General features: G+C 43.3%; 1 protein-coding gene across 4 annotated transcripts in view; it reads right to left on the bottom strand.

The window, feature by feature from the left end:
* Nucleotides 1-9,865: 9,865 nt before the first annotated feature.
* Nucleotides 9,866-24,655, bottom strand: part of POPDC1 (popeye domain cAMP effector 1) — a 38,438-nt gene continuing 23,648 nt past the window's right edge. For 3 of the 4 annotated variants that reach the window (XM_010965357.3, XM_045524556.2, XM_010965358.3), the window contains exon 8: nt 9,866-13,463. In XM_010965357.3, the coding sequence (XP_010963659.1) occupies nt 13,339-13,463 (125 nt within the window). In that variant the 3' untranslated portion in view covers nt 9,866-13,338. Of the gene's footprint in view, nt 13,464-19,125; nt 19,747-24,655 lie in introns of those variants that run through there. The other variant, XM_074368573.1, reaches the window with a different exon arrangement.

Below are 24,655 nucleotides of genomic sequence, written 5' to 3'. Positions count from 1 at the left end.
AACAACATTTTTGGTAAGTGCACGTGTGGTTTGAGGAAGTGAGATTCAGTGGGGCAGGAAGGATGGGCGTGGTTGGGGTTGTAAAGAGGAGAATCCAGGACAAGAAACAGCATAAACAAAAGGCCAGAGTTGAAACTAAACAGTGCATGTTCAGTCAATCAGTAAAGAGATTAATTTGGTGGGACAGAGTATAAAAAACAACTTTTTGAATGTAGTGGAGGGCCGTCAGTGCAGCCAGGAACGTGAGGGACTTCCAGCTCTGAAAAGGGAAAAGCATGAGCGGTGAGAACATTTGCCCCAAGCTTTTTCCCTGTGGTCACTTCCCAGTTCCCGGAGGTGCCCCAGGGTGGAAGAACTCACCCAGGAAGTGGTGGTCTTACTGAGCTGAGGAAACAAATTCAGGGCTGCCAGAGAACAGAAAGTTGAGGGACAAGCCCCAGGGCTCACAAAGAAGGGAGCCCCCAAATCTTCATATAGATTCGTTTCAAGCCCTTGACTGAATCTGAAGACTCAGAAGAAAACAGCAGCTGAAAGCAGAGCCACAGCCATGGCGAGGCAAGAGAGGTGCTTGGGTGTAAAACTTAAGGAGGTGCTCACTTTCAGAGTGGTGCCTTGCCCTCGACACCATCCTTTCTTCATCCTAGTCTAGCCCCTGACTGGGAGGCTAAGAGGGGTTGCAGATAAATTTCTGTAGCCATCTTTGCTGGAGAGAGATGGAATTTGAAGTCTCAGAGGTAGATGAGATAAACACCTGAGCTCTTTGTCTGGGTCCCAGAAGGGCTAAACATAAGAATAAGGGTCTTGCCCATAGACTATAGACTATAGACTAGGAAAAGGACAAAATGAAACAGACCAGCCCTGACAAAGCCTAAAATTAACACTGGATGGGACCAAGGTGACCAGCTGGTACACTACCTACCTACCAAAGGAAAGCTTACCCCTCCTTAGAAGGTAACATCACCCAGATATTACAGATTTTCATCTACAGCGTTCAGCATCCAATCAAAAAGGATGAAGCATGCTAATGAAGAGGACCAACTGTCTGGAAACACATAAAAACACTCAGGTGACTCAGATACTGAAGTTAACATACAAGGACTTTAAATGGAGAAGATACAGAAGTCAAAAAAATTCTAGAACCAAAAATTATAATAACCGAAAATGAGTTCAACAGGTAAGTTTTAACAGCAGGTGAAAAGCAACAGAAGATTAGTCAATGGGAAGACAGGTCAATAGAAAGTATCCAGATTGATGAACAGGAAAATTTTAATGGTGCGATTTGGGTGAAACCAAGTCACAGAGTTTTTTTAAAAAAAATAAATAGCAGAGTCTGCACCACTTGTTTGGCATGAGAGTGAAAGGGAGGATAAATGTTACACAACAACTGGAAAAGGTAAGAGTTAATTTTTTGAGGTGAAAGAAGACTGCTTTTTTGTCTACTGTTTCATTTTATTTCATTATTGGAAAAATAGACAAAATAGCAAAATAATGAATGCAGAAAAGCTACAAATGTTACCAAAGTGATTACAGTGATGATAAAGTTGCTTCCTTAACAAAGTTATTGCCATGTTATCTTGCCTCCCAGCTTTCTTGCTTACAAGGTAGCTGGAAGTCCTGTTGAACTTCTATTCTACTCTTTGCTTTTCTTCCTGAAGGTGGGTATCTTTCCCAGTACCTCATTGTGGGTTTGAAACCCAGTGAATCGGACAATAAAACAGGCAGACAAGACAGACCAGTCCTAATATCAGGGAGAAGCAACCCCTGGCTTCCATCCCTTTAGTAGCATCTTCTCGTGACCTTGTCATTTACTCTTCAGGGATACTGAGTATGTGTTTGAAGCCAGAGAGAACAGGACCAGTGGAGAGAGAGGTAAGGTTCTAGAAGAGGACCTAAGTATGGAACTACTTTCATGAAGGAGCGTGGGGGAAAGGTTTCTCACCACTCCTTTTGGTTGCTCTCTAAGTGGTCATTCTGGGGGGACACAAGGATAATTGTGGTATTTTAATGGAACTCCCCAAATGATCATTGAAAAGCTGGGGCTTCGGGTGGTCTGAATTTTTAAAAACATTTAGAAATACCCAAGCGCATTGTGCTGGCACACCCACATGCTGGTTTGCAGACACAGTTCACCACATACATCCCCTCCAGAGAGCTACACTGGGGAAAGAAGTTACAGTGTTTAGATGATGGGAGAATTTGACAACTGAAATACAGGCTTGGGTAATTAATGTTTCTTGTCTTTTTCGTAATAGAGAGCAAACATAAGGATATCCATTCAAAAGAACAGGAAGGCCCAGAATCCTAGCTCTCCCTATGTGTCTACAGAGCCCTGTATTTGACCCACCTACCCCAGTCTGCCCCTCTTGTAGAATAAGCTTTTTTGTCACAGCCTTTATACAAATATGTTGCTTGCCAGGCTACTAAATTAAAAAAAACAAATTACTTATCTGACAATCTACCATTTTGTGAATAGATCCCACTCCTGTTTTCTTGTTATTTTCATGAAATTGATTTTTTTTCCTTAAAAACTCTTTCTATGGGTTCCCTGCTCTGCTTTGCTTTCTAGAAACAATTGAAACTTAAATGCTTTTACTGTTATTCAAGTAAAATTTCACTCTCAATTTAGAAATAAAGTTTATGTTACTCTTTGTAATCCTCTCTCTCACACACACACACTCTCTCTTTCTGAAGTGGTCTTAGGGGTCCTGGAAAATGAAAAACGTTTCTGAGGTTGCATATCAGGCACGTTTCTTAGCACAATATTTCCAGTAAAAAGTTTCCCTGTCTTTAGGGCACATGTATGTGTACTTTGTCTCTAAAATTAATCAGAGTTTCTTGAAGATATAGATTGTTTTTCTCAAGGTCAAGGGCCTCAATTTGTAGTTAATTTCTGAGCTGCCTAGCACCTGGAGCTATCTGCCGGCTGCAGTTTGTAAAAATCCTTTAAAGTACCAAGTCTAACCTTGGGGGGTTTTGCTGACACCCAAATTACACGGCTCATTCTGCTCTTTTGGCAGAAAATTGGACTCACACCTAACTACTAGAGTAGCAGCAATGTTGCAAAGTCAGAGTATAAGGAAAGCCAATTTCAAACTTAAGACTCAAACCATATTTACATTTGACTTAGTTCAAATACAGGTATTATTGACATGTCCTTTCTTACTGTTTTCCACATTTTCCTCTAGGGGGGTGGCCTCCCTACTGGCACGTCAGATATTTCAAGTCCCGTCTATCACTTCTTTCATTTAGAGCATCATGTCTCATAGTCAAGCCACTACAGTTATCTCCACATCAGTTCTTCAAATGCTCTCATTTCTTCATGAAGTTAATTCTGTACAAATAACTTTCATTAGCTAGTCCTGATATTCCTTTACCAGTCCTGTGTTAAACCAGCTTCTGCCACTCATCCAGAGCAATCCATTTAAAACAATAATAATAAAACCTAATTACGACCATAATAAACTTTCTGATGGTAGAAAATTTGAAAAACACAAAGGAGGGGCTGAAGTGTGAGCAGCTGTTGTAGAAGATTCTGGACACCGGCCAGTGCTCAGTCTCTTTCCTTAGGTTTGTGTTTTCCTTTTATTTTTTATCACGGCACAGTGTTAATGGGAAAATGTATCAGATTGCTGGGGAAATTTAACATAGAAGGAAATGGCTGGCATGTCATTTGGCCCAATATTCTGTCTTTAGGATCACATGGGATCATTCCAGATAGTTACTCCCAAAACCTGCCAAAGATTCCACAAGTCCCATCAGAAACCAATCACAACGTCTGAATGTCCCAACACTATGCCCAACCCCACTCAAAACCAAAACAAAACAAATAAGCAATAATAAAAAAAAAAAAGTGGGTCAAGTTAAGATTGTACAAGAGATACATTTGGAGGTGCCATGTTAACAACCTACAGTGCTTCTTTTTAATTAACAAATTGTTTCTGAATGGAACACTGTCCCAACGAGAATTTTCTTTAGGGCTTCTGTAAAAGATAACCTAAATAACACAAAACAATTAAAAAGTACGTTATAATGTAGTCCATTGTACAATGAGCCTTTGGAGGTGTAAAAATTCTTTATGAATTTATATTTTTAAGAAACTAACTAGTTTAATCATTCTGGGATTAAAGACAAAGTATGATACATTTCAGTTTATGCATGATACCACCAGAGGGCACTCTTCACTCACTCGAAACAATTTTACATCGCCTCCTAGCTATCAGCACATATTTGAATTTTTGAATATATTATATGACTGATAAACTTAGGAAAGTTTCTGCCTGGAAAAAAATGTGTAATTTTGCTTATTGAGTTTATAGGCTCTTATGCAGAAGAAGGAGGCTGTCAATATGGAGTTCACGATGCTGAAGGGATATTGATAGTGGTAACTTGTCTTGGATAAAATATTTTACCCCAGTATTTTTAGGCTTTCTTGTAATAAGAAACTTCAGAACTGCAGACACCCTATATGCATTGAATGCTACATACATTAAATACTCTTAATGCATTACTACCCCATAAATTCCTCATCCACCTTTCAATCTATAAGAAATACAAGACTTTAAAAACTCCCTTTTGGGGTTTGATTACTTAAAACTTTGATGTTGTTCTTCTCACTTAGACATCTGAATAAGTCTGTGCATGCTCCTTTTATCAAAGAAACTGTATCTTGTTAAAATGCTCACACTATCACACCCAGGTGTTCTGGATTTGAGATTTGAATGTGTGCCCCTAGAAGCAAGGACGAATTAGATACAAGGTCCAAGAGAATTCCCAGGTGTAACTGAGTGAAGAGATTTTTTTTTTATCTTAAGCTTCCATTTATATTCACTGGTTAATATAATAATAGCTTTCATTTTTCTAGTGCTTTATAGTTCATATAGGCTTTGAAAGTTGGTTCTCACAAAACTCTTCCAAGGTAAAGATGACAGATATTACTATTCCTAGATGACAAAGAAACGCACAACTGGGCTCAGGGAGATGATATTAACAGCTCAGATCACACAGCCGGGCTTGGAGCTAGAAAACACACCCCAGAATTCTGATCTAATTTTCCTCTTCCAAACATTAGAGCCAGGCAGTTAGCTTCTTCCTGACTCTGTTACTTACGAAGCTCCAGGGTGCCAAAGATAGTCACTAGGAAGTTGAAAGTATTAAAATCACAGACCAGCAGTGGTCAAAAAGTACAAACTTCCAGTTATAAAAGAAGTAAGTCGTGGAGCTGTGATGTACCGCATGGTGACTATCGTTAACAATACTGTTTTGCATATTTGAAAGTTGCCAAGAGAGCGGATCTTAAAGCTTTTCATCACAAGAAAATAATATGTGTAACTACGTGTGGTGATGGATGTTGAGGAGACATATTTTGGTGATCATTTTGCAATATATACAAATACCAAACCATTAAGTTGTACACTTGAAAGTAATATATTGTTATAGGTCAATTATATCTCAATAAAAAGGATAAATGTTCCAAAAAATAAGTATTGATAAACACAGAAGACATCACATACCAACACTGCCTACATTTGCTTTGGTCTAAATGTTTCCACCTACGCCCTAATCTAGCTAATAGCTAATAACTTCTGCTATTTACTCTTCAAACCCCATGCTAACCGTTCTGTTTCATGTTTCCTAAAGCAGGAAGCAAGACCAGGACAGCCTTTGCCTTCAAAGTCCGGACCAGCCCACAGCTACAGCCAAATACGTGGGATGCCTGGACTAGCGAAGGTTTCCAACCTTCCTCCCAACCAGAGCTTCTCAAATTTACTACCTATTTGAATCACCTGGGGAGCTTTTAAGACTCCTGATGCCCAGGTAAATTTTCTTCAGAATCTCTGACTCTAATATGCAACCAAGGTTAAGAATCACCGTTCTAGGGGTGTTGAGTTACTGGAGCCAGATTTGAACTGGTTCCCTAAGTGGCTCCTTCCATTAAAAGTTTGAAACTATTGGCCTAGAGCCAAAAATAAAATAAAATAAAACACAAGTTGCTTTTTCACTGAGAGCCATTGGAGTATGAATGAGGATGCTTGGGTTCTAGTTTTTCTTGGGCTCAACTTTCCCAGCCAGACCCTCCTTACCTGCTAATAAGGGGGCTGGACTCATTAAGGGGACTTCAAAATGAGGTCCCCTAGTGGAAGACCAACATTCTGTGGGAACTTACTAGAAGTGCAGCTTTACGGTCCTTCCCCAGATGGGCTGAGTCAAATTCTGGGGGTGGGGCCAGCAAGCTAGGGTTCAACAGGCGCCTCCAGGTGATTCTGATGTCCGCCCACAAGTTGAAAGGTACATACCTGCTCTAATATTCTAGTTCTGCCCCCTCCGAAGGAAAACCTCAATCCACAGCATTTGGGCAGCGCTAGAAGGGGTTTTTCAGCAAGCTGACTGCTTTGAGAAGAACTTTTGAGAAACCCCTTAAATGGTATACGAGGAAACAGTGACCACTTGGAAGACCCAGTGGATTTCTGGGTCTTGATAACGATAATGACATCACAACATCAAACCAGCGCAGCCTGCGTGAAGGACTGGCCAAGGACGGGAACGCCCTGGTTAGGAAGACAGCAGGTGAGACTCTAATTATCCTCAACCTAAAAATAAAGTTCTGACTCACTTGGACCACGAGGGTCATGTGTCAGCCCTTAAGAAGTCCGCATGTTGGGAATTACAGGCACCAGAACTAGGAGATCCCTCACCTGGTCTGACCTCATTTTGCACATAAAACTGAGTCCCCAGGAGACGTGAGCTGCCCAGCATCCTAGCATTCTTTACAATCAAGCCATGTCAGGAATACACATCTCCTGAGTTTTTGAGTACTTCTTCACCTTACTCTCTGGATTAACTTCTCTCGGTCCTTCTGGCATCAGAATTTACCCGTCACGTTCTCCATGCGTATGCAGCCCACCTGTGCTTAGCTCTCCCGTGCCCACTGTGGGGAGGTAAATAAGGAGACAGCGTGTTCACAACAACGTGCTGCCTGTTGACCACAGCTGACTGTGTTCTTCCTTCTCTTGTCTCCTGGAGACTCCTTAACCCAACGCTGGTGTTTTCCACCCACCAGTCACCATACAGAGACTGGCCCTGCCTCAGGCTTTGGAGGGGCCACTTGTAGAGGTCAGGATTGGTGCCCCTCTGAGCCTCTGCCAAACCTGTCCAGAGACTGCAGCCTGTGAGCTGGGCCCTGGCCTGCAGAGGTTTCTGCCGTCAGCAGGAGGGGCCCTGTAGCTGTCTCTCGGACCTGCTGGCACTGACCCTCTGGCTCTTTGCAAGGACTGTGGTTACTGAGATTCCAGAAGCCTTAAGAATCTGACGTGGCCACTAAAGGAAAATGGGAAAGGAAATGAGAACAAACACATACTTCATGCCAACTACCTGCTTGGAAAGACTGCAGAATACGCGCTAGGACGCAGCAGCTTTAAAAGGCGTAACAACCTGCCGAAGCTCACATGGTCAGAGCCAGTGTTCGGAACTGCATCATCTATCTGACCTCTAAGCCACGTCCAAGAACAAGGACTCTGCCTCCTTTTTCAGGTGGGTGCTTCTGGCTAAGAGGGAGATTCGAGGTGGACAAGAGAGATAAGAAATCTGTTTGGGGCAACATGCAACTGGGTCCCCACATTTTCATGTGAGCTGACATTATTTTAAAGGTCAATATCAAATTTTAATTTTTCTCTGTTCTAAAACGGTCTCCCTAAAAAAATACACAACTTTTTGTATTAAAAAATATAAAGTATCATATTTTTCTATTTCAGCATGAAAACTCCTTGATAACCTGAGGCAAAAAGCTGAGAACAGGACGTGAACTGGAGGCTGCACACTCACTATCTGAGAGGACTGGGGAAAAGGCTGACCCGGGCCCCCTCCGGCCCTTCCACGCGTGGGGCTGTCTTGGCAAAATCTACCTTTTTGAGCTTCAGTGCTGTTGTCTCCACCACCTTCCAGGATTTTGGTGAAAATGTGAAATCATCTATTTGAAATGCCTGTAACCGTCTCCGGTACATAGTAGGCACTCAGTAGACAGCTATTATTCCCACATCACGTTATGGTGTAGTTCTTATGAGCAAAACATGTCGATGCTCATTAAGGAGGAGAGTAAAAGGAGGTCAAGTGAGAAGAGCAGAAGGAGGGGAGTGCACTGTGGGAGCGTTGCTGGGGCTCCAAGTTAACAAACCCTTTGAAGAGAAATGAATTCAGAGCAGCTGGCGATCTGGTGGTTCTGCTTCACGTGCAGCCCAGCCGCCCCGGGGAGGCTGGGGCCTGAGGCTCGGTCCCTGTCTGAGCTCCTTCAAGGGGATTACGTGCTTCACCTCAGTCCATCTCTGCGACACGTCGCCTAATTCTGTGGAACCACCAACGGATGGGAGCAGCTCTGGAAGTTTTCATCATTTGCAGGTAAATGACTACTCATTTTCCCCTCAAGGCCCCTTCCTCTCAGAGCTGGGTGATGGCTGTGGGGCTTCATTTACTGAGGAGTGTGGCGGATTAGCTTCCTTCAGACCACACTTGGCTCTGCCATCCTGTCACACCAGACATCAGGGCGTGCAGTCCCCAGGAGCAGGCCCCGTGCTGTGGAGTCCCACCTGCACCAAGCAGCAGGCAGGCGAACGGGTTAGCAAAGCAGAAAGCTTAGCTGTAAGCTGGAAAGACGGGGATTCCCTCACAATGGGGTAATGAAGGAGGCTGGGAGAGCTTGCAGGTCAGTGGGGATGTATCTGCCCCTGGTAAAAAGCAAGGAAATATTCATGCCCTGTGTTCACTCATATTCATTCAACACACACGCACACCCCAGAAGATTTTTTTACATACTGGGAAGCTGTCAAGCTCACAGTGCCATCTTCAACTCAGAAATCTGTATCTTCAGCCCAGATCCTACCCCTCCACCAAATTCCAGATCTATGTGTCCAGCTGCCTATTTGACACCTCTCCACTGTCCCAGAGGCCACTCTAACTCAGCATGAAGAAAACACACTCAGTCTCTTCACTCCAACCTGGTCCTCGCCAGAGAGGGACCAGTGGTAACTCCAGCCAGATCTTTAACATGCTCCACTCTCTCACCACCGCTTCTGCTCCCACAAACCCATAGCCAAGTCCTGTCGATTTTACCCCATAGTGAGCTGTTCCCACCCCTGCCCACAGAATACCCCCAAGTGGACCAAATGGAAACTGTCAGTCTCACTGCCCAGTCTACATACGGGGAAGCTGCCCCAGGCTGGCTTGTCAAGACGTTCAGGGCTCAGGACCAGACGGGTGTGGTGACATGGCTCACTGAGGACAGAATTAATTCCTTTTGTGGGAGTGTAAGATGGCCCTGCCAGTTGGGTTTAGTCTTGGGGCTAATCAGGGCAAGTCTGTTAGGTGTCAAGGACCTACTACCAATGGCCAAGAGACGGGCTGTCTGGTTCCCTTTCCAACACTGAGGACAGATGATGGAAGAAAATAGGGGTTTCTGCACAATGACTAGAAAGACTGCCTACCAGAGTATAGCCACAGGGGAGGATTTCTGCCTCCTTCATGTGAATCCTTGTATTGCTGGGCTTTGTGAAACTAGAGGGGAAGATTCAAATACAATGGGTTAAAAAAGCTGAGATCTATCTGTCCCCACGGTGAAGCTCTGGAGGCTTCTTAATTGCTGCATCCGGTCAACTCTATCCAAGGCCTCGGGGACCCTTCTTTCCATGGCCAAAGGCAGCAAGATGGTAGGCCCTCCAAACGAAATGGGACTAAGCCGAGAGCATGCTCTCTGCAGGCCTGCTCAGACTACCTAAACCAGAGCATTTCCCGTGGCCTCTGAAGGGTCTTGAACCTCTGGGCACGGCATTAGAGCCAATCAACTATACGTAAAGAGAAATGAAGTAAAAAATACGCACACTTGCCAAGTAAGAAATTTATTTGCTCAAATGACGATATATGAAGAGATTTTAAACGAGAAAGCTCTATTCAGACAAAATGTAAATTTATTATAAAGTAAAATGCTATCCACGTAAATGGCACCTAAAAGCAGGAAGGATGAGTTTCCTATAAATCGTGTCTGTATAAAGCATTCACAAAATCCTTGTGTACTTTAAAACTAGGTTGCAAGTATAATGGAAAAAACTTGTAAATAGTACTTCAAGCAGGTTTCTTAAATTTTGCTTACAAGGTGTTTTTACACACAGGTGTTTGAGGGTTCTGTGACGATCAAAGCACGGGCACCAACGGTAAGAAAACGTGTCATGGGTGCCGGCACCCTCGAGCTCCTGTGCTGTGTCCTGTCTCTTCACATCCTTGAGGTTGAATTGAGTGGGTGGGAATTCCTAATCACTCTAGTTGGGGATAAGCAGGGAAAGAGGTTGGGAAACCAGGGTTGGAAAGAGGGGAGGGAGGAGAAACTGAGGCATAGCAGGGTCCATGCTTTCTGCAGAGCAGCTTTAGAAGTTACCAAGGATTAAATAATGGCAGCAAATCCTTGGAGCTGCACTCCTGGGTCTGCAGGGAGGAGGGGCACCAAGCCCCAGGGTCGGGACTGGCTGGGTACCAACCACACACTAGCCTGAAATCTTCACTGGAGGGCACGGTCATCACTGGGGTGCACTGGGGACAGGGCAGAGTGTGTAGGTTACATCAACTTCCCTATAGATTTTTTCCAGCATCAGCATCCAAGTGACTGTCTTTGGGGCCATGATAGGACCTGGGAGGCAGGAGTCAGTAGCTTCCAAGTTATGAAATCAGAAGAACTTCGGGCAGAACCAGACACGAAGGAGAACCAGACACCAAGGAGGTGACGTCTCCCAGAGGGCACAGCAGGCTTTTGGCAGCAAAGCACAAAGGTGCCCAATGCTTAAAGTGAAATTGAACCACAGGGGAAAACGGAAAAGATCCCAGAAAGCCAAGGGTGGCAACAGAAAATAACTATATAGCACCCATTATTACTAATTTAAGATCTATGAACATCATAGTGGGTCTACATAGGGTCTGTGCTATTATTTTATAAATATAAGTATGAGGGCTTTCAAAATATTATAAATGACACATACATTCTGTTATAAATGTTACATTCCAGATTCATACAATGGACTTGATGTTACATTTCAACATAGTAGATTTGGGGTAATATATAGTAGGGTAATTTTTGCAGACTATTTTCTGAACCTGGTGACAACCTAGGTGAATGCCAAAAAACACAGAAAGCATCTTATTGGTGACTTTGGCAGCAAATGTGTTTTTATCTGTGCGTTATACAAAGATACACTTGTTCATTTGTAAAGTCATCCATCGGCAATCTTTTATCTGCTTCTTTGCTATCAAGTCTAGTGGGGGGGCTTCTCAGTGGCTTTGGCTTCTTTTCTCTGAGTCACCTTGTCGCCCTTAGAGGGATGTATTTAAGAATAGCTTCATGTTTCCCACCTCCAGACACATGCAGGCTGATCATTAGAGGTGACCCCCCCTGCCGTCTGAGGTTGACAAAGTGAGACAAGCCTGAAGGTGGGTCAGGGTAAGGACACCCCAAGGTTCTGTGGACTCGGAGAACATTAAAAACATGGCTACTGCAGAATCTAAAAGTACTTTCTACTCAGAGAAGGACGTAGTGTCGAATTACTCTGTAGAGTGGTTCTGTAAATTAGTTTTCTGCATGTGTAAACTCAGTGGCCTGCATGACCTCTCTCCAGAAGGTAAAGGAAAGAAGGATTAACCCCACGACATTTTCCACGTGATTCAGGCACAGGAGGAGATAGTTCAACCCACTGCATCTTTACAATTAAAGCCAGACAAAGACATTCACCTTTGTTTCATTCCCCCAAAATAAATTCCTACTTTAGCAAACAGAAGACACCACTATAGCAGTAAAGTGAAATCAGCCTTTCTACTGTAATGTTAAAAAGCCAACATTTGATAAATACATTAGGAGCTGGATACCCACTCTGCAGAAATTTTCTCAGTGAGTGACCAAGCATGAAAATTTAACTCAAGAGAAATTACTAAAATAACTGGCTTAAAAAATGAGGAAATGAGGTGACCCTAGAATAGCTTATTTTTATATCGTCTCTAACAGAAATCACCTCTTGGCAAAAGATGCTTCTGGCTCAGCTCACCTGAAAATAATTTCATTTGGAACTTTTCTTGGCTATTTATAACAGGGGACTGACTCAAAGTCGGTTCCAGCGGATGACACAAAATCAAGGTCAGTGGGGAATGATGCGGGGCCGCCATTCAGTGGGCTTCCCCCCGGCGAGTGGCTTGGCCAGGGGTCACAGCCACACTCGCCCTCCTGATGACTGAAGCACATCTTCTCATTTCCCCAGTACCAACCACCCTTTCCTGAAACACGACTCCAGTAGAAAAGAGGGACCTGGAATCTAGGCCCACACAGCACTGTCTAGGTTGGGTGCCCATGGCGGGGCCTGTGGTGACCCGTCTGCCCCACAACTGTGTCCACACCCACAGCCCTGGTACTGGTGTCCTGCACAGGTCCTAAGGAGAACTCTGTGGCCCTGGGGAAACAGCCTAAAACGTCAGGATAGTGACTAAAGAAGGCAGCGGCTCTGTCAGTCAGTCACTCTGTGACACCTGTTTGGCCTACTTGACTCACTGGTCCTCCTGACCCCAAGGAACGTGCTCCCCCCAGCAGAGCCTGGGCCGAGCTGAGCGGGCTCAGCCCCAGGCAGACACCCAGCTCAGAACTGCTTCCCGCCGTTCTCTCTCTGCTCCAGGTTTCAGCCCCGCTTATAAACAGCACCGTACCCGGGTGGTGTGGGCAGGTCTGAGGGGTCTGTTCGTTAGCAAGTGTCTCCGCTCTGCCCACGGACGTGAGGTGGCCCGGGGGAGAGACGCGTCAGGCCTAAGAGAAAAATACACACAAGTCACATCGTGTCTGTCTTTAAAATTTTCCATCCAAAACATCAGCAGAACAAAGCCTGAGATGCCTTGCTTTTTAGTGTTCCCTTAGCCTCAGTTTCAAACTTACACTGGTTGTTAAAACTCTCAAATGGACAACCCCATAGAAGAAAAGCTGTCTCTGAGGACCATGAGCAACAGCTCGGAAAGATGAGTGGAGGCATCTGCAGTGACGGAGCGCTATGATGTTTTTAAGTTCAAGGAGAACACATGTAGAAAGTACTGTGAAAATCTCTCTCTCAAAATAGCACTAGGTTTAGTCAGAGGGCTCAGTAAAACAAAAAGCTGACTAGTAAAACGAGAACAAAGATAACCTTCCGTTTTGGAATCTCCCTCGCTTTCCCACCCTCAGACTCTACAGGCTGAAGGTACTAAAGCAGAAAAATCTAAAAGCAATGAAAAACTGCTGGTATTTTTCAGGATCTCTTCAAGACAGTTCCCATCCTGGTAACTTGAATCCTCTCTTGGGAATCAAGGCAACTGACGAACTTTAAATGTATTTGGAGACGCGGGTTCAAAGACCTCGTCGTCATCTTCCACCCCTTCTTCTATTGGTTTCATCTTGGCGGAGGATCGCTGGTGGGGGGATGACACATCTGCCAGAGACACAGAAAGGAAAACTGCTTAACGTACAGCCTGCCCCACTGCTGGTGTGACATATCAATTATAAATTCCAAGTAGAAAATAAAACCCTGGGAATCTACAGCTGGTACTGGGAATGCAGTTTCCCTAAATACTGTATTTTCAATCTAGCATCCCAAGGAAACAGCATTGGGTTAGCAGGCGTTGGGTCCTGTCCAAAACATCTGTAACATATTTGGTCCACACCAAAAGGTCCCTGAAAATGTGGTCCTATGCAAAATGTGCATGAGTATACTGATCCAAGCCAAAACATTCTTGAAATATTGTGTTCTTATCTGAAACATTCACAAGTATGTTTTGGTCCATGCCAAGTTGTTTTGGATAAGACCAAATATAAAGAACCTTTCTGCATGGACCAAATGTCACCATGGATGCTCTGAACAGGAGCAACTATGACCAAGTATCAAGGACCTTTTGGCATATACCCAATGTCTTTTGGAAATTTTGGACAGGACTACATGGTCCTACAAGTATCAAGGACCTTGGTCTGGAACAGATGTCTCATGGACCAAATGACTTGCAAGGCAGCCAAGTCAAAAAGCCATTCTCAGAGGTGAGAACAGATGTGGAGGTAATTCCACTGCAGGATGATATGAGCTTCTCAATCACCCGCAGTTCCCAGCAGGTTTCCCCAAAGTCTGTTTAGAACTCAGAACACATGCTCCTACATGAATAGCATATGTGGTGATTCAAGTCCCTCGAAGGCTGATTTAACTCCTAATTTCCCTAAGGAATGGTTCTACTCTAAAATTGTAGAACTTAAACACCATCTGGAGCACCACCTAAAACATTTCTTGTCACCACCTGTCCAGCCACTCCCTGTACTGATATGGTAGAGAGAGAAAGGGAGGTAGAGACAGGGTGAGCCCAAGCACACAGGAGGGAAGATCCGGGTGGTGGAAATACAACCCCAAATAGCAGCAGATCCCTGGGGCCTTTTAGGGTGCCACTATAGCAAAGGAACCAAATAATAACTCATTCATTCTACCCCTCATTCATTCATGCGGTCACCAAATGCTTAGCATCTACTATAATGGACACCATGCTTGGTGAAGAAAAAAAAGGTTGTCAAAACTAAAACAGTTACCATGTAATCCAGCGATCTTACTCCTGGGCATATTTCCGGAGAAAACTCTAATTTGAAAAGATACATGCACCCCAATGTTCACAGCAGCACTATTTACAATAGCCAAGACATGGAAGCAACCTAAATGTCTATCAACAGATAAATAGATAAAGAACATGTGGTGTATATGTATATATGTGTATATACATACATGTATGTACGTGTGTATATATATTTGTATGTATATATATACACACGTACATACATACACATACACCATGGAATATTACTCAGTCATAGAAAAGAATGAAAAAATGATTTGCAGCAACATGGATGGATCTGGAGATTGTCACTCTAAGTGAAGTAAGCCGGAAAGAAAAGGAAAAATACCATATGATATCACTCATATGTAGAATCTAAAAAAAAAAAAAAAAAAAAAGACACAAATGTACTTATTTACAAAACAGAAACAAACTCACAGACAGAAAACAAACATATGGTTACTAAAGGGGAAAGGCAGGGGAGAGAGAAACTAGGAATTTGGGATTAACAGATACACATGACTCTACATAAAATAGATAACCAACAAAGGCCTACTGTATTCAATATCTTGTGATTCAATATTCATTTTCTTTCAATATCTTATAATAACCTATCATGGAAAAGAATCTGAAAAAAATTGATATATGTGTATGTATAACTGTGAATCTCTTTGCTGTACACCTAAAACTAACGCAACACTGTAAATCAACTATACTTCAATAAAAAAGAGAAGTAAGAGTAGACGTTATTATAAATAGGTGCAAGCCAAAATAGGCAAAAGACCTAAACAAGCAATTCTCCAAGGAAGAAATACAAATGATCAATAGACACATGAAAAAATGCTCAATATCACTAATTATCAAAGAAATGCAAATCAAAACTACAATGAGGTATCACCTCACACCAGTCAGAATGGCCATCATTCAAAAGTCCACAAACGACAAATGCTGGAGAGGCTGTGGAGAAAAGGGAACCCTCCTACACTGCTGGTGGGAATGCAGTTTGGTGCAGCCACTGTGAAAACAGTATGGAGATTCCTCAAAAGACTAGGAATAGACTTACCATATGACCCAGGAATCCCGCTCCTGGGCATATATCCAGAAGGAACCCTATTCAAAATGACACCTGCACCCCAATGTTCATAGCAGCGCTATTTACAATAGCCAAGATATGGAAACAGCCTAAATGTCCATCAACAGATGACTGGATAAAGAAGAGGTGGTATATTTATACAATGGAATACTATTCAGCCATAAAAACTGACAACATAATGCCATTTGCAGCAACATGGATGTTCTTGGAGAATGTCATTCTAGGTGAAGTAAGCCAGAAAGAGAAAGAAAAATATATGAAATTACTCATATGTGGAATCTAAAAAAAAACCCATAAATACAAAACAGAAACAGACTCACAGACATAGAATACAAACTTGTGGTTGCCAAGAGGGTGGGGAGTGGGAAGGGACAGACTGGGATTTCAAAATGTAGAATAGATAAACAATATTATACTGCATAGCACAGGGAAATATATACAAGATCTTGTGGTAGCTCACAGTGGAAAAAAAATGTGACAATATATGTATGTTCATGTATAACTAAAAAATCATGCTCTACACTGGAATTTGACACAACATTGTAAAGTGACTATAACTCAATTAAAAAATATTTTAAAAAGTTAAAAAATAAATAGGTGCAAGCCTTCTCAAGGTGCCCAATGAACAGCTCAGGTGACAGCACACAAACTGCCCTCTGTACAATCCCCACATTCGATGTCAGGCTCCACTTTGTCAGGGTCTCCCCTGGCCCCGCCTACGCAAGTGCTGGATTCTTGCTCTGCCCTCCAGCAGGGCGGGGTCAATTAGCAACCAGTCAATCAGCAAATGCTGAACTCAGGTGTAAGGTTGATGATGGAGGAGCACTGAGTGAAATCTGACTCTTCAAATCCTTGCTATACAGCAAAGGACAGTAGCAGGATCCTATTAAGACAGGAAGCAGAACGGCTACAAGAAATGTATGTGTTGTGTAAACTGAGTATACTTCAGTTAAGAAAAAAAAAAGCCAAAAATGTATCGAGTAAAGAAATGTATCAGGATCCACTGTTAATCCCTGGCAGGCATAGCAGTCAGCAAGGAAGAGGGGCAGGGCCACTCGCACGGGGGAGGCAGCACACGGTGGTCAAGACCAGAGGCTCAGGAAACAGTTTCAGGTTCAGACCCCTGCCGTGTGACCTGTATTCCATTACTAAACCTCTCCAGGCCTCAGTTTCCCTATCTGTGGAAAGGAGGCATTCCCAGGACCTGCCTCATGGGGCTCCTGGGAGGTTTCAACAAAATAATCATGGAATGTGCTTAGCAGGTGTTGGCTACATAGAAAATGTCATTAACTGTCATGTATTATTATTTTTTCAAGATACATATTTTATTTCACTTTTATTCATTTGGATAAAAAGTGTATCACATTCCTTATTTTAGATAGAATTTTGAGATCAGGATAACAATCCTGGGAAAATTGGCTTTGGGGGCCTTGTACGTACACTTCTGGGGCTCTGTGTGTTCCTTCCATTCACAGCTTTGGAATCAATGTCACCATTGTTAAGAGGGAATATTAATATCATACTTAGCAAGAAATGATTTGTCTACATATTATTATTTTAATTTAAGACATCTCCTTGGCATATATAACACTGATCACTGTTTTCCAGAGATTCATATAACATCATTACATAAACATTTTTTTAAATTTCAAATTTCATTGACATATAGTTGATGTACAATATTTATAAGTTACAGGTGTACAATGTAGTGATTCACAATTTTTGAAGGTCATAGTCCATTTGTCGTTATGATAAAATATTAGCTATATCCCCTGTATTGTATAATATATCCTTGTAGCTTATTTTATACATAATAGTTTGTGCCTCTTGATAACCTACCCCTGTGTTGCCCCTCCCCTCTTCCCTCTCCTCACTGGTAACCCCTAGTTTGTTCTCTATGAGTCTGCTGCTTTTTACTTATGGTCACTAGTTTGTTGTATTTTTTAGATTCCACATTTGCTGTAAATGATAGTTTCATTCTTTTTCATGGCTGAGCTGTTTTTGTTTGTTTGGGGGGAGCAACAAGTTATATATAATAACTGTCATTTATTATTAACTCTATAGTCATTGCCATATATCTGGGGAGATGCCACAACCCAGAGCCATCCCTCCCGTCATAAAAAGGTCATAATTATGCAGGGCTGCACTTGGGTGGAGCTAATGCGTTTGTTGAATGTACATGGAAATTGTTCACTTTCAAACATTTACAGTCAATTAAAACACCGAGTTTCTAGAGAGACAACTACTAACGTAAACTGCAGAAAATCCGCCTCTACTAAAATAGTCCCAGAACACCATTCTGCCTCTGAGCACAGCACGGCAGAACCTCTCAGGCACGTTCTTTTTATCATTTTTAACACAGGTGACAGCAGACACCAAATACAACCTCAAATTCACACGTCTATTCAAATGGCAATGGGACCTATCTGTGTGACCTTGGGCAGGTTACTTCACTTCTCTGTGCCTCAATTTATCTATCTGTAAAACGGGAATCATATCAGCTACTTCATATTGCTGTTAAGAGGATCACATGACTCAACGCTTGTAAAGTTCTTACATCTGTGCCTAGGATATCATAATCCCTTTGTAAATGTAAGTCAGTGAAATGAGTTAATTGATATGCTCTTAGGTGGGCAGTGGCCTAAATCATTAGAAAACTTTGTTAAAATTCATCATCACCCACAGGAATGGCAAGGAAATGGGACTTGTGCTCAAAAAGGAGTTTGTGTTTCTCACTCTAAACCATCCTGAGTGCAGCAAAACTGTCTTCAAAACAAAACAAAATAGCCATGGCTTCCATCATATTTCTAGCCTCAAGTTATGATTGCATTACTTAGGCTGAGTATCTGCAATCATGATAAAACCCTCAGAACAAACGGGATGGCATGTCTGAGCGCATTAAGCCAAATCAATAATGTCGAGCATTCAGACGTAATTGGGTAACACTCGTAACACAAGTGCTGGCGTGGTTTGACTGGCGAAGTGGGGGAACTGCTCTCTGCGTTCTAAGCCCATCTGTCAAACCAGGGGTGACATTCTACGCTAACCCAAGGCTGCTCTCCTCGTCTGGGCCAAAATGCTACCTGCTCCCTCAACCACCTCACCAGTCACTGCCTTCTTCCATTGAAAGGAGGAAGTGAGGACCCAATACAACTGGAAACGACCTCGAGAAACTTTCCAGGAATGTTCAGCTTCTCTGTGAAAGGACTGACTCTGTTCCCGCTCTATTTGCCCGGGAAAGGAAGAGCTATGGTGCTTTCAATATAATGTGAACAAGAGAATAAAGCAACAGTCACCCACAGTCCTCGAGTGACATCCAGGGGTCTCCAAGTCCGGCCTCCTCCCTCCTTGTCCAAGCTCTGCCGAACTCACTGCCCCCCAAATCCAGCCCACCCCGTCCCTCTTCTCCTCTTGCTTTTCTCTCCCTCTCCCCCGGACTGGTGTCTCCACTGTCATCTCTACTCACCAAATTGCAATCCACTCCTCAACGTGGGGTTCAAGCCCCACCTCCATCTTCCGTAATTCCTTCTGTGGGGAGAGTCTATTGTCCTCTGAGCAGCCCAGCCCTTACCTGTCCTGCAGTATGTTGTGGTCACAAGTGCCTGCAGGGCTCCCTTCCTGGAGAACAGCCATCATCACAGCCTCCTCTCTGCTGCAGCCTCTCTGAAGCACCCTGCGCGCAGCCGGGTCCCTGATAAGTAGTACAGGAGAAAACACCCTCCTGGGAAGCTCCCCGCGGGGCCTTGGGAAAGCCAGTCCTGAGCACTGGGGCAAACCCCACGGCCCTCACGTGTGCCCTCTGCCGGGTCAAGCCCCCGCCCCACCGGTGCAGCACCGCCAGCCTCCCTCAAGGGCAGGCAGTTTGGGGTTACCGTGCAACCTCCCCATGAAGAGTGGCTGTTATCCCTGTGTTCTGTACCACGTGTCCCAAGGGAAACGACTTTCATATAACTGATGATTCAACAGTGCTCGCAGCACAGGCGGGAGTGCGGTCCCCTCAAATCAACGTCAGTCAGGTTTGTCCGTGCCGTCACCTGCTGCAAAGTTTTCATCCAGTCAGCAAAAAGAATCCCCAAGTGACTATGAGGTGCTAAAGGCTGGGTTAGATGTTGGGGAGATAAAAACAAACCAAACATAGACTCTATCTCATTTCTCAGGAACTCGATTGTACTTTCCAGAGCAATTCATCCTCACCACACTCATATCATTATTTCCACCTTACATTCAGACACTATAGCAAAGACAACCTGGAAACTGGCAGAAACAGAGCCAAGGAGATGCTGTGCACCAACACCTGTCCCGCCAGGGAGGGAGCCACTTGGAAGTGTACTGGGCCGGGGTGAACCGGGAGGCCCTGACAGCCCAGCCAGATGCAGTTCTGCTGCTGAGGTTCTTTTCACACGGGAAAGACTAGATTCTTTTTCAGCTTCATGGCTGTGCTTGAGCCCACAAGCCTCCTGCATCCCAGTTCCCACCAGTGCCTGCTGCTCTTTCTCCTTCAGGCAGATGCAGTAGAACAGAAGCTACCCAGTACCAGCGGGTGCCGGACCCCTCGACAGGAATCATAGTTGCGGAGTGGGCCCACTCTTTGTCTCAGCCTCATGTGGTCTGGGCTGCTGCAGCACTCCGGCCAAATAGGACACAGCCCGGCCTAGGAATCGGCCACAGTCATGGCCAGGGGAGAGCTCCGAGAAGGAGCTCGCTGGCCCTGGACCCGGTGTTCTCCGCCGTCTGCAGGAGACCTGCTGGCTCAGTGCAGAGCCTCAGGGGCCATCACAGTGCTGCTGGAAGTCATTTCTTTGTCCACTAATAAATCCAAACCCAATTTGGAGTGTGAACAAAAAAGAGAGAGAGAAACAAAGAATATTCTGCTTCAAGGGAATTATCTTATGTTTCACAAGTTGCACATTAATAAATTCTTTCTACAAGTTTGCTTCCTTTTTCATTAATCGGTGCACTGATGCATCATCAGAACTTTGCCCAGAAGGCCTGCTACCTTCCCGAAGTGTGAAAGCACAAGGAGAGAACAAAGGAAGAAATTAAGCTTATCTTTAGCTAAGTGCTTTTTCAAATTGCTTTTTTCCTGCAAGGACGTTACCCTGAAGTTCATAACCTCTGTGTCATGCTTTCCCTTTCATTTATTCCAAATTCTAGAGGGGCAAAAAATTCCATAGCCATTAATTTTCCAGAAAACTGACTTTTATCCTTCTTCTATTAAAACCACATTTACAGTTGGGAGACAGAAGTGGTTAACTATGTTCTTTGGTATTTATTATAATCCAGGAAAGATAATTAGGATTATTTTTTGCTATTAGCTATAAACACCTTCCAATTGGCTTTGGCTGCCAATTAACACCATTTATTATAAAAGGATGTACAACTAATGTCTCACAGTGGACTTCAATCCAGACTTATCAGGTGTGAAATTGTTCAACAGCTACATCAAGAGTTCCTTTTGCTTGGAGGATGTTTCTTAGTATACCCGGTGGCAGAAAAACACATTCTGCCAAGAAGACTTAACACCCCTTCCATAGATATCAGAGCCAGCAGAATGGAACTGACTCGGAGCTGAGCACCACTTTTGGGGTGTTCAGGTGGGAAGGAGAACGGGCACCCATCATGAGGGTAAGAGAAAAACTCAAACTCAAAAACACGGGCTCTGAGCAAACATAGAAGACTGAGACTTAGAAGTAAGAGCCTCAGAAGGACTTAGAAGAAGCTCTTAAGAACCAAACAGTGGACACCTCCACTCATGCTCGACCACAGCGGGTGACAACATCGTGAAACCTCAGAGGGATTTGGATCCAGAAAGCAGTGTCTCTCCTCAGCATACCTGTTCAGACAGTGGATCATGCCTGATCCTAGTTGAGAAAAAAAAGAAGCTGGTGATTAAGACCCACTGTGCATCCAGACCCACTGTGCCTGCAGGTGCAAACCAGCCGTGGCCTCCACGGAGGAGGGGCTCAGTCTGCCCTGCCAGACCTTTTTCCTTCTTCCTAATGTCCTGAGTGAGGAACCACAGGTAGCCTTTATTTATACACAGACCAGGGAGATCTTACATAACAATCAGTCCAAACTCTGCTCTCCAAGTGGTAAAAAATTTATGTAAGAGAAATTCTCTTTGACAAAGCTCTGTCCTTAGCTCACTTCTGTTTCCATGTGCCTTTGGTGCTTCTGATTACATGAGGGCCTGAGGGCCTCTCCTTGCAGGAAAAAGTAAACAGATATATTGGTTATTCTTAATCCAGAGTGAAGGTCACACTTGTTCCAAAGAATGAATAAATGACCTCAAATCTGATCTTCAGGTTAAGCGCAGGACCAGCACAGGAAGTTTGTCAGGTGACTTCTCTCTCTGCTTCACTTTATATATTTGTTGAAGAATAGTCAGTTCACAATGTTGTGTCAGTGTCTGGTGTACAGCACAATGCTTCAGTCATACATGACTCTGCTACACTTTTTAAGAAGGAGCGACACTTTTGTAAATTATTCGATATCATGTAAGATTTTTTCCCCCTTTCCTCTGTTAACTTTGATGACATTTTCTTCATTCCTCTCAAAGTGTTCTTGTTTTTATTATGTTTAACCATCTGGCCAACTGCTTTAGCAAGTAATTAAAAACCTTACAGGGGTTTGGAATTTTAATTAGATTATACATTTCTGGATGAATGGGGACGGTGAAAGACTTAATGGCATCTTTGCTGGAAAGGATTATCGTCCCCTTTCCTGTCTTTGCCTATTTATATCATAACACTTTTTCTTTTAATTAAAAAAAGGTTTTTTTAAAATTGAGGTCATAAAATTTTTTTTGAATGGAAGAAACAGTTTTGATCGAAGCTTTCTGAACAATAATGCTGAAGGGTAGGTATGGCCTTTGTACGTAATTTCCCTTAGAGGGACTTACTCAGTAATAGCACTGAGGGATTCAAGCAAAGAAGTATACAAAGTATAGCAAATGGGGAGGATGACCAGGTGAGTGGCTCCAGTGAGGTTTTCTCTGGTGCAGGGAGTCACTCTCAGCTCAATTCCTGACTACTCGGACGGGTGGTCAGGGCCCTAAGCTGCACGGCAACAGGTGTGAGTAGTCAAGGAACAGCCAAGTCCTGCAAGCCCCTTTCTGCCCCAAAGAGAAAGCTTTAGGGTTGCAGAGATGGTGGATAAACTCAGGGGAACGCAGATGGCAGTTCCAGGATGGCAGCTGTGCACAGACCCAGGGGATCACTGGCCCAGGGTGAGGGAGGAGGGGGAGAGGCCCTGGGAGGAAGGTCTTCGAGAAAAAGGGAACACAGAATTGATGGCCTGAGAAAGTGGGGCTGTAAGACCAAAAAGGCAAGGATAAGGAAAAAGGCAGCTAGAGATGCCTATCAAAACATAAAGCAGTATGAAAAGGCATGGCTCAAATATGCAACAACTACTCAGACTTTAAGAAGAAATGAAATGACACAATAAACAAGGCCCTACTGCAGAGCACAGGGAACTATACTCAATATCTTGTAATAAACCACAGTGGAAAAGAATATGAAAAATATATATACGTATGACTGAATCACAATGCTGTACACTAGAAACAAACACAACATTGTAAATCAACTATACTTTAATTAAAAAAAAAGAAGAAATGAAATGGGTTCACCTGAAAGAGTAAGAAGCTAGAAGATACTGGGGAAATGATGACCAAGGCGGCCCTAAAAGCAAGGTAATAAACAACTTCAGGGGAAAAAAAGGAGAGTCAAGGCGTGAAGTAAACTGTAGCACTACTTTTGTTTTCTACAAAAGGAGAATCTATTTGAATGGGATTACAGGAACATTCTCCTTCGGACGAAACGGGGATCATGAGACCGGAACCCAAAGGAAGGAATGTCGTCATTGTGGTCACAGCCCATCATCTGGTTCTGAATAAAGCATAATGTCAAGTCTTTATTTGCTTTCAACTTTATAAAACAACCTATAGACAAAGCAAGGAAGACTTAACTGCAGTTACCAAGGAGAACAGAGTATTTAATACCATGGAACTGCACATTTTAAAATGGTTACGATGGTAATTTGTATGTGATGTGTATTTTACCACATTAAAAACAATTTGAAAAATAAAAGAAGGAACAGAATGTATATGTTATCAACCTTAATTGTTTAAAAGTTAAAGAGACTCACAACAGTTTGAAGTAGAAGAGGGAAAGGATACGTGAGGGTAGAGATGCTAATGTCCTCATCTTTAAAAATGCTTCCGAGAGAAAAAGAAATGGAGGTTTAAGTGTATTATTCAATGCTCCAAGGGTAAACAATAAAGGAATAAACACTAGTGATATTACCAGACTGAGCAGAAGGGGGAGGGAAGTTAAAAGTGAGCTAAGCTAGGTTAGATGATAAAGGTTAAGAGGACAACAGCATATTATTTATCATTTTGGACAAAAGTTGTTCCAATGTGATGGCTCTTAGGGAGCAATTAGGTTGGAAGGAGTCAGTTCTTTTCACTGAAATTTTTCTTTTTTTTACTATTTGATACTATGTGTGTGTATTAACTTGATAATTTTTAAAATTTTGGATTAAAAGAGTAAACGTGTACAACCAAATAAAATCCCTTTACAGGCATTTTACAGATGAGAAAATGCTGCGTGAGGACAGAGGTCCTCTAATGGATTGGTGAGGGCAGGGGTTCTGCAGACAGAGAGCACAGCTCCTCCTGGCTGGGGGACCAAGGACCCAGAGGAGATAAATGTCATGTTCCTCAGCCTGAAAAGGGGAAAATGCAACACTTACCCCACTGGGTGGCTGTGAAGACTAAATGAGAACACGTATGAAAGTGGTCAGGATGTGTCCGTGGCTGCAGCAGGGGCTGAATAGCCCCAAATATCTCACATGTGGTAAGGTCAAAAACAAAGCAAAGCTTTGTGACCAATTCAACACTTCTTTGTCTCAGGGCTGCCGAGTGGCCCCGGCCAGGTTATTTAA

Source organism: Camelus bactrianus, chromosome 8 (assembly GCF_048773025.1).
Source record: "Camelus bactrianus isolate YW-2024 breed Bactrian camel chromosome 8, ASM4877302v1, whole genome shotgun sequence".
In the NCBI taxonomy this organism is placed as follows: domain Eukaryota; kingdom Metazoa; phylum Chordata; class Mammalia; order Artiodactyla; family Camelidae; genus Camelus; species Camelus bactrianus.
This window is presented reverse-complemented; position numbering and strand designations above follow the sequence as displayed.